The sequence below is a fragment of the Tachypleus tridentatus genome, chromosome 1 (assembly GCF_004210375.1).
Source record: "Tachypleus tridentatus isolate NWPU-2018 chromosome 1, ASM421037v1, whole genome shotgun sequence".
Taxonomy (NCBI): Eukaryota; Metazoa; Arthropoda; class Merostomata; order Xiphosura; family Limulidae; genus Tachypleus; species Tachypleus tridentatus.
This window is the reverse complement of record NC_134825.1, coordinates 20,590,007-20,604,502: the sequence shown is the minus strand read 5'-3', so window position 1 is coordinate 20,604,502 and position 14,496 is coordinate 20,590,007. Positions and strand designations below refer to the sequence as shown.

Here is a 14,496-nt window from a genome sequence, read left to right as displayed (position 1 = left end):
TGACATTAATAGGATGTGAAACACCACTTCTAAATCAATAGTACAGCTTTTCAGACACCTACATACGTGATGCAAATGATCATCCACAACACGACTAGACAAACATTATCTTATGATTCTGGCTTCCAGCAATGTAAGATTACTCATTCTAAGACTGAACCAGCTACTCACAGTTGCTACTGGACACTACATCAGTGTAATAAAAATATATTTCGCAAGGCCAACCAATATGCCAGGCATCCAATTAGATGCATTTTGCTAATGGTAAAGAACAAAACAAGTTGCTACAAAATAAGAAAAAAAGAAAATATTCTGTGCACAAAATTATTTTTACAGAAAAGTTACACTTCACCCGGCAGTCACAACATGAAAATATTCTCATACGGAACTAATCTAGAACCAGATCTAATCTCATTTACATGGAGAAACATAATACATTAGGCCACAGAAATATAATGATGCCAATCTGGAATAAGAGAGTTACTATTAACGCCATTATAGAGGCCACGTTCTTTCACCATTTTTGTTGTCATTTGTTGGTATAATTAATACTGACATACGGCTAACAGATGATAATGTTCACTGGCTAATAATTTCATCAATGAGCTTTTGAGAGGTGTTATTTGAAAAGTGACTCCATATTCTAAAAACTATCAAGGAAATGAACTCATTCAGAGGATTAGCTAAAGTTATTTTATAATATCAAGAACATTGACTTTAAACATGCAACATCCATGCCAGATTGCTTTTGCTCTTTGAAGTGACATGAATCATAAATACAAAAAACACGTAGCCTGAATCACTAACAATTTACACGTTATATGCCATGACAGGTACTCAAATGCAAACCTAAATAAAGTTCTCTGTGCCATATCCACTGTTGGAGATTGGACTTCAATTTTTATCATTTTAAACCCTCAAACTTACCACTGAGCTAGTGTGAGATACACAAGGTGCATAGAAATGGAAATTAGGAAGCTAACTGGAACTATTTTATAAAAGCTATTTTTTTAATTTTTTCAGAGATAAAATATTTTTATTATTTAATTATCCTTTCACTATCAGGAAGTACCACGTTTTTTTTACATTTTGAAAGAACAACTGAATTATAATTTTTAAAATAACTTATAAGAAGAAAAAAGCTAACATCTATACATAAAAATATTCACTATTTTTTCTAGTTTAATTGCATCTTACCACATTGCAGTCATTTGACAATGATCCCTGTGGGTCACAATCACATGGTTTACAGCCTTCACCACTGCTAAAGTTCCAAAAACCAGCTGCACAATGATCACATGTTTTACCAATGACATTTGGCAAGCAGGTACACTGGCCAGTTGTTTTATTGCATTGTTTGGAATTTGGATGAGTTCCAAGAGTACTACACACACACACTAGAAATAGAAATTTACAAGAGCTAAGCAATAAATTACAAAGTGATGCTTTCAACTCAAAGAGTCATTAGCTAATATAAACACAAAGGTGGACTCAACCACATACGTACAATTGACTTTCAATTCTACCTTAAAGACTACAACTTAAGTAGTTACTTACAAGCACCTCTGTGAAACAATGAACTCAAAGCTGATAACCCATGCTTTAACTTGTAAAATAATCCCAAGTGTTGATCTACAAAATTATTTCAATAAACTCCAAGTGCACTTACTTTGACAATTATGTTGTGTAGCATTTCCATAATAACCATGTTTACAATATTCACAGTTTGGGCCTTCAGTGTTGAAAATGCATAGAAGGCACTCTCCTGTTAACGGATCACAACTTCCTGGTACAGTAACATCTATGTTGTCATTACACTTGCATCTATGACACTTTTCACTGGGAACAGATGGATCTCCATAAAAATTATCGGCACACACTTCACACTTTTCACCTGTAAAGTAAAGTTGTTTTCATAAGCACAAGTTACATGACAATAACACCAGGTAACACAAATTTTGTTCCTGAATAGTATGTGTTATTTCTTAATTGCTTATGTTGTAAAAGTGCAGAAAATGACCATTGTTCCCTTCAAACTTTGCTTTTGTGACCTGGATAACGAACTTTAGAAATTAACCTATTTTCTATGTAAAAACAGGCAAATTTGCACATTTTCATTGACATAAGATTGGAATAAAACAACATATGAATCGAGATTCACACGTATTCAAGCTAGAGTCATACAAAAATGTTTAGAAGTGAGTAGTTTTTTGAGATTTGCTACTGTAATGTAAATCACTTTCACGTATCAGCCCCCAAGTATAGTCTCCCATCATGTTTTCGTTATACGCCCCAAGGTCACAAAAGCAAAGTTTGAAGAGAAAAATAGGTCTTTTCCATCTACTTTAGGCATGAGTAATTGGGAAATAACACTTTCTGCCCTGGAACAAGTAAAAATTTTGTTACATAGTGTAAGTTAAGACTTTAGCTACTTTGTACAAGACTTTTTTAGTAAGTTATGAATGAAAATTTACTTTTAATTTTCTATTAATATTATTATTATTAAAACACTTAAATGATATCTGAAATGAAAACCTAAACAAACCTAGGGTGCTTTTTGTTCTAGGTGTTGTAATATTTGTTGTTTTTGAAATAAAGAGCCCTTTACATAAAAAGTACTAAATTCTAAATCCAAATTACTTTTTACCTTATTTGATACTCATATTGTTATACGTTTTCCTCATCTTTGACCAAGCAATATTGATTTGCTTGAAAACAACAATAACCACTTTCTACTAACAGAAAAGTTACAATTTTCTCTTACTGTAAAGATATACTTCCAATAGACATTATGCTCACAAGATCAGTTATTCTCACTCTATGCTGCCACCAAATTGCAAACGTTTTCTTTGTGCATGTCACAAGCCTTGTGCTCCCCCTTAGTGAAATGAAGTGATCCAAACATGTTTCGCATGTATATCACCATGCATCACCTCTCCACCAGTACGATCATACTACACTCACATGAAATATGTGACTCCCTCTATGCACCAATATTGAACTATAACTTTAAAGTTTTGTAGAGAGCAGAAGCACATGAACTTTGTGAGAAGCATGGGTGGAAAGTATGAGAAGAAGGTACCTCTCAGAAATACACTTTCATTATAGGAAAATAATAACTTCCAATACAGTACTTCCCTCCATTCACAAGATTAGCTAGAATCCCACATTGATTAGGAGAAGAAACCAGTGTAAGGAAAGAGCAGACGTGCCCCAAAAGTTTCCAAAGAATACCACTGTAAATTAAACAGTCAGATCAGAAGATCTGAAGAGGGGAACTGCACAACTTCTGGCTAGATATATGTTTCACCTATGTGTGGAATGTGTAAAATATTAAGGGGGGAATTCAGAGAAGCTCTTCTGAGTGGGAGAGAAAGTGGTAGGAAAGTGATTCTAACCACAGAAACATCCTGTTACTCAATCCCACAATGAGAAAAGTGGGTGAACAAAGATGGGGTTAAAGTGACTAGGACATAGCAGAGCATACTCAGTAAGTCAACTACATCTGAAACCTCTTCACTAGGAACCAACATTCACACAAGGGATCATACTGTCTTCATCTTGAATCCGAGAACCAGGGAATTAGGAAATGCTCCGATTCTCAGCTATGAGTCAAAGAGTAACTCTAAGCTATCAAAGCAAAAGCTTGACATCTGGTAATGAAAGTATGTCTATCACCGATTCTCAGCTATGAGTCAAAGAGTAGCTCTGAGCTATTAAAGCAGGAGCTTGACATCTGGTAATGAAAGTATGTCTATCACATGCAATCAATTCTCCCAACCATGAAATTAGCTAGGACCATCCAAATGGTAATAATGGTAATTCTTGATGACGAGAAACCCACTTGAAATAAAAATGTATCTTGGAACAGCTGGTATGGGTATTAACACTTTTACTGATAAAGAGAGAACAACGTTTCGACCTTCGTAGGTCATCTTCAGGTTAAGAAAGAGAGAGTTTGCAAGTGACCATTGCCGAACATATGTCTTAGGGACGAGAGTATAAATAGGTATGGGATTGTAGGGGCCACTGCAGTTGAATGTTACATTATTAATTAGTATAGGTATATAGGTGTTCCTTTATATTGGTTTAATTTTGGTTTTATTTGCTGTATAAGTAGAGCTTCTTAGATTTTGCATTTGTTTATATTTGTTTCCCTTCCTAGTATCTGTGTGTTTTCTGTGGTTATGTTGTGTTTATTTGATTTGCAGTGTTCAAAAACATGTGAAGGTGTTTTTTTGTGTTCTTTGAATCTATTTTCCATTTTTCAGTGTAATTTCTACAGTTCTAAGATACAGTTATGCTAATTTCAAGAGGAGAGAATGAGGGATAGTCAAGGATAGGACTGCAACAGTTCCTGTACCACCACTATAACCCATAACAAAGACAGAGGAAATTTAGGAAGGAAGATGAAACTTGTGTGAGGGGCTAAGCTTATTGATTCACACAAAATCCAAAACCTTCCCATGGGGTACCAACATCCATGCAAATGTAGGATGAGAGGCCCAATCAAAGAGGTGAACTGAATTCTGACATCTCAATCTATTGTATTAATTATCACAAATTGGAAGACATTGTGTCATCTCCACCCACAGAACATCCCCATCTTACTTTGCACTGAATGCTGATAACCATCTTTGTGTGGAATCCATTCATAAGGGTGCCTCCATGGTTGATGGGTAGTTATCTCTTTCTGCTTTGCACATTAAATCTATCGGTTGTACAGTCTGGAACAGACAAATTTATAAATAAAAAATCAAAAGATTGTTCACCTACAAGTGATCTTGTGAAATACCCCATCTCAAAAGTGTGCACCACGAAGCCAAGGAAGATAAAACACAAATCAACATGGTTATATAGTGCAGATGTAGAGTCAAAGAATGCTTGATCAAGCACCACTCACCACAGAATGGGATCCCTCTAAGGACTGTATGAAAGATGGGCCCGTAAAATGAAATAAAGCATTAAAAGAGGCTTATCCAATCTTGGAGTTACACTAAAGTTTGAAAAAAACAGTCACAGGTGAAAGGTGAAGACTTGAGGCAGATGAAGCCATGATACGATGTAAATAATGGGAATGAACAAGTTAGGGGTGGTCCACATATTTTATTGCATAATTCATGATTTTTTACAAAGGTTGATGAACTCAAAAAGCAAAGGAAAAAGTTTCTTTGTTTTTTAATTTTGCACAAAGCTACTCAAGGGCTATCTGTGTTACCATCCCTAATTTAGTAGTGTAAGACTAGAGAAAAGGTAGCTAGTCATCACCAACTCTTGGGCTACTCTTTTACCAATGAATAGTGGGATTGACCATCACATTATAATGCCCCCACAGCTGAAAGGGCAAGCATGTTTGGTGCAACCGGGATTTGAACCTTCAACCCTCGGATTACGAGTTGAACGCCTTAACCCACCTGGCCATGTCGGACCATAAAGGAAAAAGTGAGGTGTCAGATTTAATGACAAGTTACTCTGAACAAATTCCAGTGGATAGGGGACAAGAAAAAATAACCCAACTGTATCAAACGACAAACCCAATTAGTGAAGGTACAAGGGGATAGATATATAGACAAAAGAAGATTGGTATGGGATAAAGAGTTGGAAATGGGAACTACTGAAGGAAGCTGTGCAGGCAATATAGCAAAGAAGGGTACACATCAGACACAGATGTCTATCTGGATCGGCACGTTAGTAGAGATGATAAATAGAGAGAAGGGAAATAAGCAAAAAAGGGTTATTACCTTCTTGAACCACCAAAGGTTTTGGGAGGAAGGAACAATCCAGGAAAAAGAGAAGACAAGTATGATGGTAAAGAGTGCATATAACATATATGTAGAACAAGACATACTGTCAATGAGAAGAGGCCAAAAGGAAAAGAAAATATGTTTTAAAAGAAAGATGAAATACAGAACGTGAGGAAAGAGGTTTAAACAGAGGTAAAGTACTGAAATGGAAGACTACATTAATATTCCATTCTGGAAAAATAGGTCACAAGGGAGGATGGCGAATCTGGAAGGAACAAATTAACATGGTAAAAATGGGTGAAGCAAAGACTATAGTAATAGGGAAGACTAAAAGTATTGCATGAGACTGCTTGCAACTCAAACTTTAGGAGACTGAAGACCCCCACTAGAAAAGCTATGTGAGAAACTCAGAGACACACACCACAGTAGGTCAAGTAGCTGCAAATCCATGAGGATGGGACCTTGGGTGAAAGCCTTCCCATTTCTATTGATATACTTTTATGTAAGAAGAACGTATGGATTGAGCCAACTGGAAAGCTACATGATGGAAGTAAACCAGATTTCTTTGCCAAGAAAAAGACAAAAAGCCAGGTGTGAAGACAAAGATGTACACTGTAAGAATCAGGACTGGTGACTGGGTCTGATGAAGGAAATTGGGGAATAAAGTGGTACAGGACAAGATAATTTGAGTTGGTGCAAATGAGAAAAATCATGACTGAGCCAGCCAATAGGAAGCTATCAGAAGGACCCAGCACATAGTCACATAGATTAGGGAAACAACCTGATGATGCAATCAGACAGGAGGATAAACATATAGGAATCTGTGTGACAACTCTTATCTGAAGGCACCAATAGCAAAAGTTTAAGGATGAGGTACCAGAGACCAAAAGAGGGTTAACTTGTGATTCAGGGAGGTGGCATGTGCATTGATTTGAAACAAACTCCACCAACTGCAAAGTCATTGGAAAACGAGAGAATGGAGAGACCACTCCACTGGATAGATTTTGTCAGGACAAGAAAGATGATCTGCCACTAAATTAAAAACACCCACGATATGACATGCAATTAAATGATTGTGGTGTACATATAGTGAGTATACTATGCACTTCTATTGATGGAGCGATGATGCAAGATAAATTACATAAAAGACACACTGGAATCACTTAATTCTAATAGGGGAGGAGTAGAAGACTTGCAGCATGTGTGATAAAAAAGTTCAAATATAGGGGGCTGCAATAAATGAGAACATCTAATCTTGTGATGGAGGAAAGTACCATATCAGAAACAGTTCCATAAGGTAGCTATTCATTTGCTTCCCTCTCTCAAACTATTATTCTCAGATGTAACACAAGCTCCCATCCACCTACATGCTAATAAGCATTTATATATCAAAACCATTCGGCAGTTAAATTACTAAGTCAGAGAATCTCTTTGGGTAGTAGACTGGGAAGTCAAGCTCTTAGTTTAAAATGAATTGGTCTAATTAACTTAATATAAAAAACATACCAGGATGTGAAAATGCATTGAAACTAGTTTTTCTGATATCAAACCTTCTAATAGTCTGTTTCATTAACTGTGATGTTTTCACTAACTGCTACACCAACTTTATAAAACTAATCCATATAATTATTCAGTAGAAAATTCCAAGAGAGTTATCTAATGGACGATAAATAAAAACATTGTTATATTCCTTTCTTCTGTTGCTTGAAAGTAAGCACAAAACTACACAATGGCTGTCATTGTTCTTCTCACCATGGGTATTCAAACCCAATTTCTAGCACTATAAGTCTACAGACATAACACTGTGCTACTGGGGGTTATTTTGATAGTAACTTCTTTTGTGAATTTTACAGAGAGATACTAGAGGGGTATCTGTACTAGCCGTCTCTAATTTAGAACTGATGAACTAAAGACAAAGCAGTTAGTCAAAACTATCCACCATCCACTCTTGAAACTAATCTTCTACTAGTAGAAACTGATATCGACATTATTAATACCCACAAGGCTGAAATTACAAACACATCTGTTGATTGAATTTGAACTTGCAACCTGCAGATCACAAGTCAAGTGCCCTAACCACCAGACGATGCCAAGCCTGACTCTAACAATGAAAGTTTCTCATATCAGCAAAAACAAAAGAAAAACATTCCAGGGTAAACACAGGTAGCTGAGAAATTTGTTAGACCATTTTGAGCACCACAAGTAATGAAATGATTTACTGATAATTATGTTAATTGATAACAAATTTTTGAAAGTTGTTTTTTGTTTCTGCTAGAGAAAGTTGAGGGTAAGCAGTTTGTGTTTGGAAGAAAAAAAATCAAAAATGAGATTCTGTGCAAAGGGCAAATCAGTGGTTGATTTTAGGTGTGAGCATTCAGAAGCAAAAACAACTACAACATGTGAATGTGACCAAACTATGATAAATATTATACCAGAGGTTGCTATACCTTAAAACTCTAGTTCTGATAAAGTACATATTTTTATTTTATAAATAATTTTTAAGAGGAAATATGTTTAAAAAGGGAAGTAAATTTGGTTTCTATACAATTATAAATGCAAGATGATGAGAAAACCACTTGTGGTATGGTAACAATCATAACACCAACATTATTTATAAAATACAATGCAACAACTGCCACAACTTCTATATTGGAGAAACTAGCAGATACATGGAAAGTGGATTCAAAAAACATGAAAAAAAACCTTTGCACATTTTTGAACACTGCAATTCAAATAAGTATAACGTAACTATATAAAACACCAACATGCTAAGTAGGGAAACAAATGCTAAATCAAAGAAGCCCTACTTATACAACAACTCAATCCAATATTAAACCAATATAAAGAAATACCTTTATATTTATATTAATTAGTAACCTAACATCTAACTGCAATGTCCTCTACAATTTCATACCTGTTCACGCTCTTGTCCTAAGACATGCCCAGCAATGGTCAGTTGCAAATTCTCTATATTAACCTGAAGATGACCTAAAAAGGTCAAAACATTGTTCAGTGCTTTATTTTGACTGAAGTTTTAATACCCATGCCAGCCATTTTTAGAATACAGTTATAAGTGTAATTTATGTTAAATTCTAAAAATGTGCATAATATGTGTGTGTGTAATATATTCCAGAAACAGGTTAAAAACACTAAAACTGAGACTACGAAAATGGTCTATATATACCAAAATGGGTTTATTTTGCACTTGTGCTCCAAAGATCCATATAAATGTTAAAATTTGTAAATACTTTAAGTCATTATAACTTAGTTGTAGTTTTATAAAACAATAAAAACTTACCTTTGTATCCTTCTTCACAATGACAGATAACATTTTGATTTTCTCTGTCTAGTTCACAGTCTCGAGCATGACTGAATTTACTGTCAGGACAGGAACAAGGACGGCAAGAAATTTGTACACCAATTCTGGGATCACCATAGTAACCAGTTATACATCTATAAAATGCAAAAATGCGCATATAAATCACAAAAGTGAATTTTCACATTAGTCACATACTTAAAGGAATAACAAATATTTATTCAGTAGCACTTCAAAACAAGTTATTTTTTTGTGTGGGTTTTCAAAAAGGTAAAGCTTCCAACGTAAAATATCATATGTGATCATGTCTCACTGTTGTACAGAAATAAATCTGTTGTCTATCCATTGTTTGTAATTATGTTTAACTAACAGAGAACAAAGTAACAAAGGCCTGATGTTACTCAAACATTAAGCAGTAGACCACCTTAACAGAAGGTAAATTTCTATAGTGCAGAAACTAAAATGTACTAGTGTCAAATTTACTAGTATCTAAAGTGTGTAAAAACAGCTATATATATAGATAAAAGAGGTCAGAGACAAAGAGAACAGCTACAACTGACATAACTCCATTTTTTCTTCTTCATAGTTTTCCAAGATTTATATACTTTTTAGAATTCAAAAGGTTTAGAACAAACGTTAGAAATATTTTATTTAAATTAATGTTAGACGGTTAAAGAGTGATGACTAATCTCCACCCAGCACAGGTTATATAAAGGAGAAACACTGATATTCACAGCACAAACAGTGTCCAACCACCAAACGAAAGCATAGCCACTGATATCTCTAGCCAAATGACAATTTGGGTATCTGGAATAATCTACAATGTAAGCTATAAACACAAAGGTAAATATCTTGTGGATATACACAACAAATCAGATAGTGTATTCTGCTGGTTTCTGGAAATGTCATACAGAATGCAACTCTTGATCTTCATGTGGTGCCCTCTAGTGGCACATGGTATATCCGTACTTTTTTACCTCTAGAAACCAGATTTTGAAATCCATGGTGAGCAGAGCACAGATAGCCCTTTCAGTAGCTTTGTGCTTAATAGCAAGCAACTTCTTGTGATATCTGTTTATGGCACAATGTTGCATGTACAAGAATAGCATAATTTTAACAGAACAAGAACAGCCACCAATAAAATGTACAATAAGTCTAAAGTCAATCACTTTCTTGTTTTGGAAGTAAATGACTCATATTTGCTCTTTAAAGCAACATCAAAGGCTTTAAGATAGAAATTTAAAGTTATCTAAAAAATTTGACATCAGCTCAGAAGTGAAAGACTCAGAGGACCTGAAAAGGAAAAAATGCCTATAAATACCTTACACCTGATTTTGGTTTTATCGAGGAACCCGGTGTACATAAATTTGACACCTGGGAGTGAAAAAGGTCACAATAAAAATACCTATAAGCACAATCATGTGAAAGCTTATTAGTCCTAGTTTGTTTCACACCAGACTTTCTGCTAGTCAATAGATATTGTTATTAATACTTCAACTAGTATGTGATACTCATCTACTATCCTTAGAAGCCATGTATTAATTCAAAATCTCTCATCATATACCATCAGTATTTGTTTCAGTGAAATACATGATTCATCACCATCAAATTATCATAAGATATTTACATTGAGAATGCTTTGTTCTCAATTATTTGAAAGAACAATGAGGTACTGTAGGTGCAATATTTTATTCAAATAAAATCAGCTGTTGAAAGTTCAGCACATGATTAAAAAGGAGAAAAACTGAAGTTTTGTTGTGTTCTAAGTTAATATTATTTAATGTTTTTACACTGTTCTTTTATGTTATGCAACAAGAACTGTTCACAAAACTGTTTACTCTTTATGTTGCATTATTTAATTGTAAAATTCTCAAAGAAGTTTTAAGAAAATGTTATATAACTATAACATATATGTTTTACAATCTGTGTACCTTAAACTTTACCATCTTCAATTCCAAAGTGCACAATAAAAGAACACATCAAATGTATGGTATATGAATATTATACTTTATGGAGCAGTGCATTATGTGCAAATTAATATTAAAATAGATGAGTGATCATAACCTTTCAAAGGAACTGTTTTCTCAAATAAAAATTAATTTTCTATATTTATGCTAAATGTTATTTTATTATCATGTCTGAAAATGTAAGCCTGCACTGTATATAACATTAAAATTTATGAACCTCAAATACTAGTTTGAAACATGAGTATATGGTTCAGTAAAAGTAAAATATTGCATTTTCTCTATTCACTGTTACTGATGAAAATACAGAAAAGAGCACTGCATATAATAAGTCCCATATTACAGATAACTCCTTAATTTTTCAGTTGTCATACAGATTAGTACAACTAAGACATAAAAGTTGCATAATGATGAAAAAACTCTTACAATTCTTTCAACATATAGTTAGTTCTGATTCATTTATTGCATCTAACTGAATCAACTAAGGTTCATGTACTTCATAATATGACAGACCCAGTAATCTATCATCCATACAAAAATAGTTGAAGAAAAATTTACAATTATCATTATATTGTCGTGTATCAGTTCTTACTAAAACTGTCAAATACAGCATCATGTTCCTTTAACTGGAAATATATTGTGCCACAAGCATAATGTCTTCTAAATGTTTACTTTTGCTGTTATCAATTTCTATTACTGCAACTGTCTTGACATGATAATAGATAAGCAGTATATAACATCTCCCCAGAATTGCCTGAACCTTTCTCACAGTTACACCCTTCAGTTGAGAAATGGTTGATGAGATGTGACAAAAGACCCACATTTTGACAAAGCATCATAATTTGTAACCAACATGGGATTTTGACAGTCAAAATAAGCAGAAGTGATGGATACAAAGTTTCAAAATGTATATTACGTCTCCACACTATAAAGTTTCATTTCAAACAAATTTGTCAACAAAGCCCCCTGTAACAAATTGTTCTAGTTGAGAAAAGCAGTATTTTATAATTGTCTGCTTAACAAGTATATTTATGACAACACAGATAATAACAGATTTTCACAATACAATAGTGCACAAAATTTAACTTAACACAATCTGAAACTAAGATTATAAGCAACAGAGATTAAAATAAATCAAACACACCCATTATACAGATTGTAAAATACATTTAGTTAGAAGGAAAACACATTAAAATATTGTAGGCAAACTAAAGCTCACTATAAGACATTCAAATTGGGCTCAAAAAGTATTTGAAAATACACTAATAGAGTGCAGGAAAAAAAATTTGGTCTGCCTGGTAAGTTCTAAAATATTTTGATCTTATACTGTCTACTCTGAACTCATCTTAAGTGTGGTTGAAAATAGAAAAATAACATTGAACTTATTAATCACAATGACCACTGGTGCATTTTGAATTTTTATGCACAAATAAGTTCACCCATTTTATCTCATTCAAATGAGCAAAAACCTTGATCTTTGGTGATGAAGAGTTTTATGCATAATGAATGCTGATTTTGGCAACAATAACATGACTAACTTTTGTGTCACCTTGACCACTGTTATTTGGATCATCTTGAACTTTATAAAAGGTTAATATTTGCCAGTTGTATAAGTTTGGCTATGCAGGGCTTGCACAATAGTTTAAGGTAACGCATCACCTTAATGAGTTACTTTGAATATCATTTTGACCTTTACACCTATAAATCAATATCCAAGAACTATACTTTTACAAGCAACACAACAAACAATAGAAAACAATACACAGGGCTACACATTTTACCAGACTTTTTTGGTATCCTCCAAAAACAGTAAAAAACGAAGTTGTGTTAAACACACACAAAAAGAAAAACTGTTGGCTTGTGCTTTATAATAAAATAGACAGAGAGAGGCATGTGATATTGAAAATCGCTTTTCACAGTTTTTATAAAACACTGTTAAAACCATAAAGAGGGGTTGATTTCTCAAACCAGCCAGACATTAAGGATATTAAAGTTAAATGAGCACAAACCAGAAAATAAAAATAATTAGTATCCTCTCAAGATACATTAATCTCTACTGCTTAACATGTAATTAAAAAATCAAAACATGTATAACCAACAAAAGAAACTAGGATTAAAACAATGAAACAGAAATAATATCTGCTTTAGCAGGAACACATATGTTGTTCTAGCTCATAACATCCCAGGCTAAAAACAAATGTTTATTTTATGTAGTAACTTGTTAGAAAACCTTTCTTTTATTGAAACTGATGATTAAGATTAATTTCTAAAGTTGAAATTCTACCTCCTATAAATATCATCTATACAGTGTCTATTTTTATAGCAGCATAATGAAACCAAAACTTACTAAGTAATTATGATATTATTCATATGCATTTTAGACATCTTCATAATATACTCAACAAAATTACTTTTTAATATTTGTGTGTAGTTATAACACACCAAAGAGAAAGTACTTGGAAAAGTAAGCCTGTGTTTCATTTTGCACTTTAGAAATTAACATTCATTTTAAAATTGGCAGTTAGATTTAAATTACTATCACTTGCCTATCACAGTTTGGCCCTGTAGTGAAATCTCTACAGTTTAAACAGTATCCACTTGTAAGATCACAAGCATCTGAATGGCCATTACAGCTGCAGACTTCGCAGTTTGGAAAGTTCCAAAACCCAGGAGGACATTTATCACAACGTTGACCATAAGTATTGCCATGACATCGACACTGACCTGTCTCTATGTTACAAAAATTGTCCAAGGATCCTTCACTGTGACAGTTACATGCTACAAAAAAATAAAATTCAACATTTCTTTGATTTTTGTTTTCAAGATATCCTTTTAATTTTCATCAATAAATAACTAATTACATACGAGATGTTAAGACAAAAGTAAATAAAACTAACTAAAACAAGACATTCTAGTTGTAACAGTTTTGTTCACCGTATTTTAAACACAAGTTAATCACAACTCTGATATGCTTTTGTACATTAATATGGAAATATTTCCAAAAGTTTCTATTTTGAATAGCCCCATTGAAATTTGTGTAGAAGAGTGACATGGAAATAGCTTGCAACAGAATACAAATTACTACTCTTCTGAAACATAATTTGAATGTGTGAATTCCAAAGAATATAATAGAAAAAATATAACACAAGCAGACTAGGCAATTTTGTACAAGTGAAGAATTATTTTGTATTTACACAAATCAGTATAGGAATATCAAGTGATGTCAAGAAAACCCACTTGTAGAGAAAAATATATACATAACAACAGCTCGTTTGGGTTGAGAAAGTTTTCTACGTAGAGGAGCGAACAACGTTTCGACCTTCTTTGGTCATCGTTAGGTTCATGATGACCAAAGAAGGTCAAAAGGTTCGCTCCTCTACATAAAAAATTTTCTCAACCCAAACGAGCCATTTTTACATTTATGAATGTGAAGTCAATCTAAATCGATCTTTTCCTCTACTCTAAGAAGGAA

At 33.6% G+C, this 14,496-nt stretch overlaps 1 protein-coding gene across 7 annotated transcripts in view; it reads right to left on the bottom strand.

Annotated features, from left to right (window-relative positions):
* LOC143244246 (laminin subunit beta-1-like) overlaps window positions 1–14,496 on the bottom strand; it is a 155,101-nt gene that overhangs the window by 31,535 nt on the left and 109,070 nt on the right. For all 7 annotated transcript variants that reach the window (XM_076488581.1, XM_076488602.1, XM_076488618.1 and 4 more), the window contains 4 exons: window positions 13,571–13,802; window positions 9,043–9,197; window positions 1,670–1,894; window positions 1,198–1,397 (listed from right to left, as the gene is read on the bottom strand). In XM_076488581.1, the coding sequence (XP_076344696.1) occupies window positions 1,198–1,397; window positions 1,670–1,894; window positions 9,043–9,197; window positions 13,571–13,802 (812 nt within the window). The remainder of the gene's footprint in view (window positions 1–1,197; window positions 1,398–1,669; window positions 1,895–9,042; window positions 9,198–13,570; window positions 13,803–14,496) is intronic.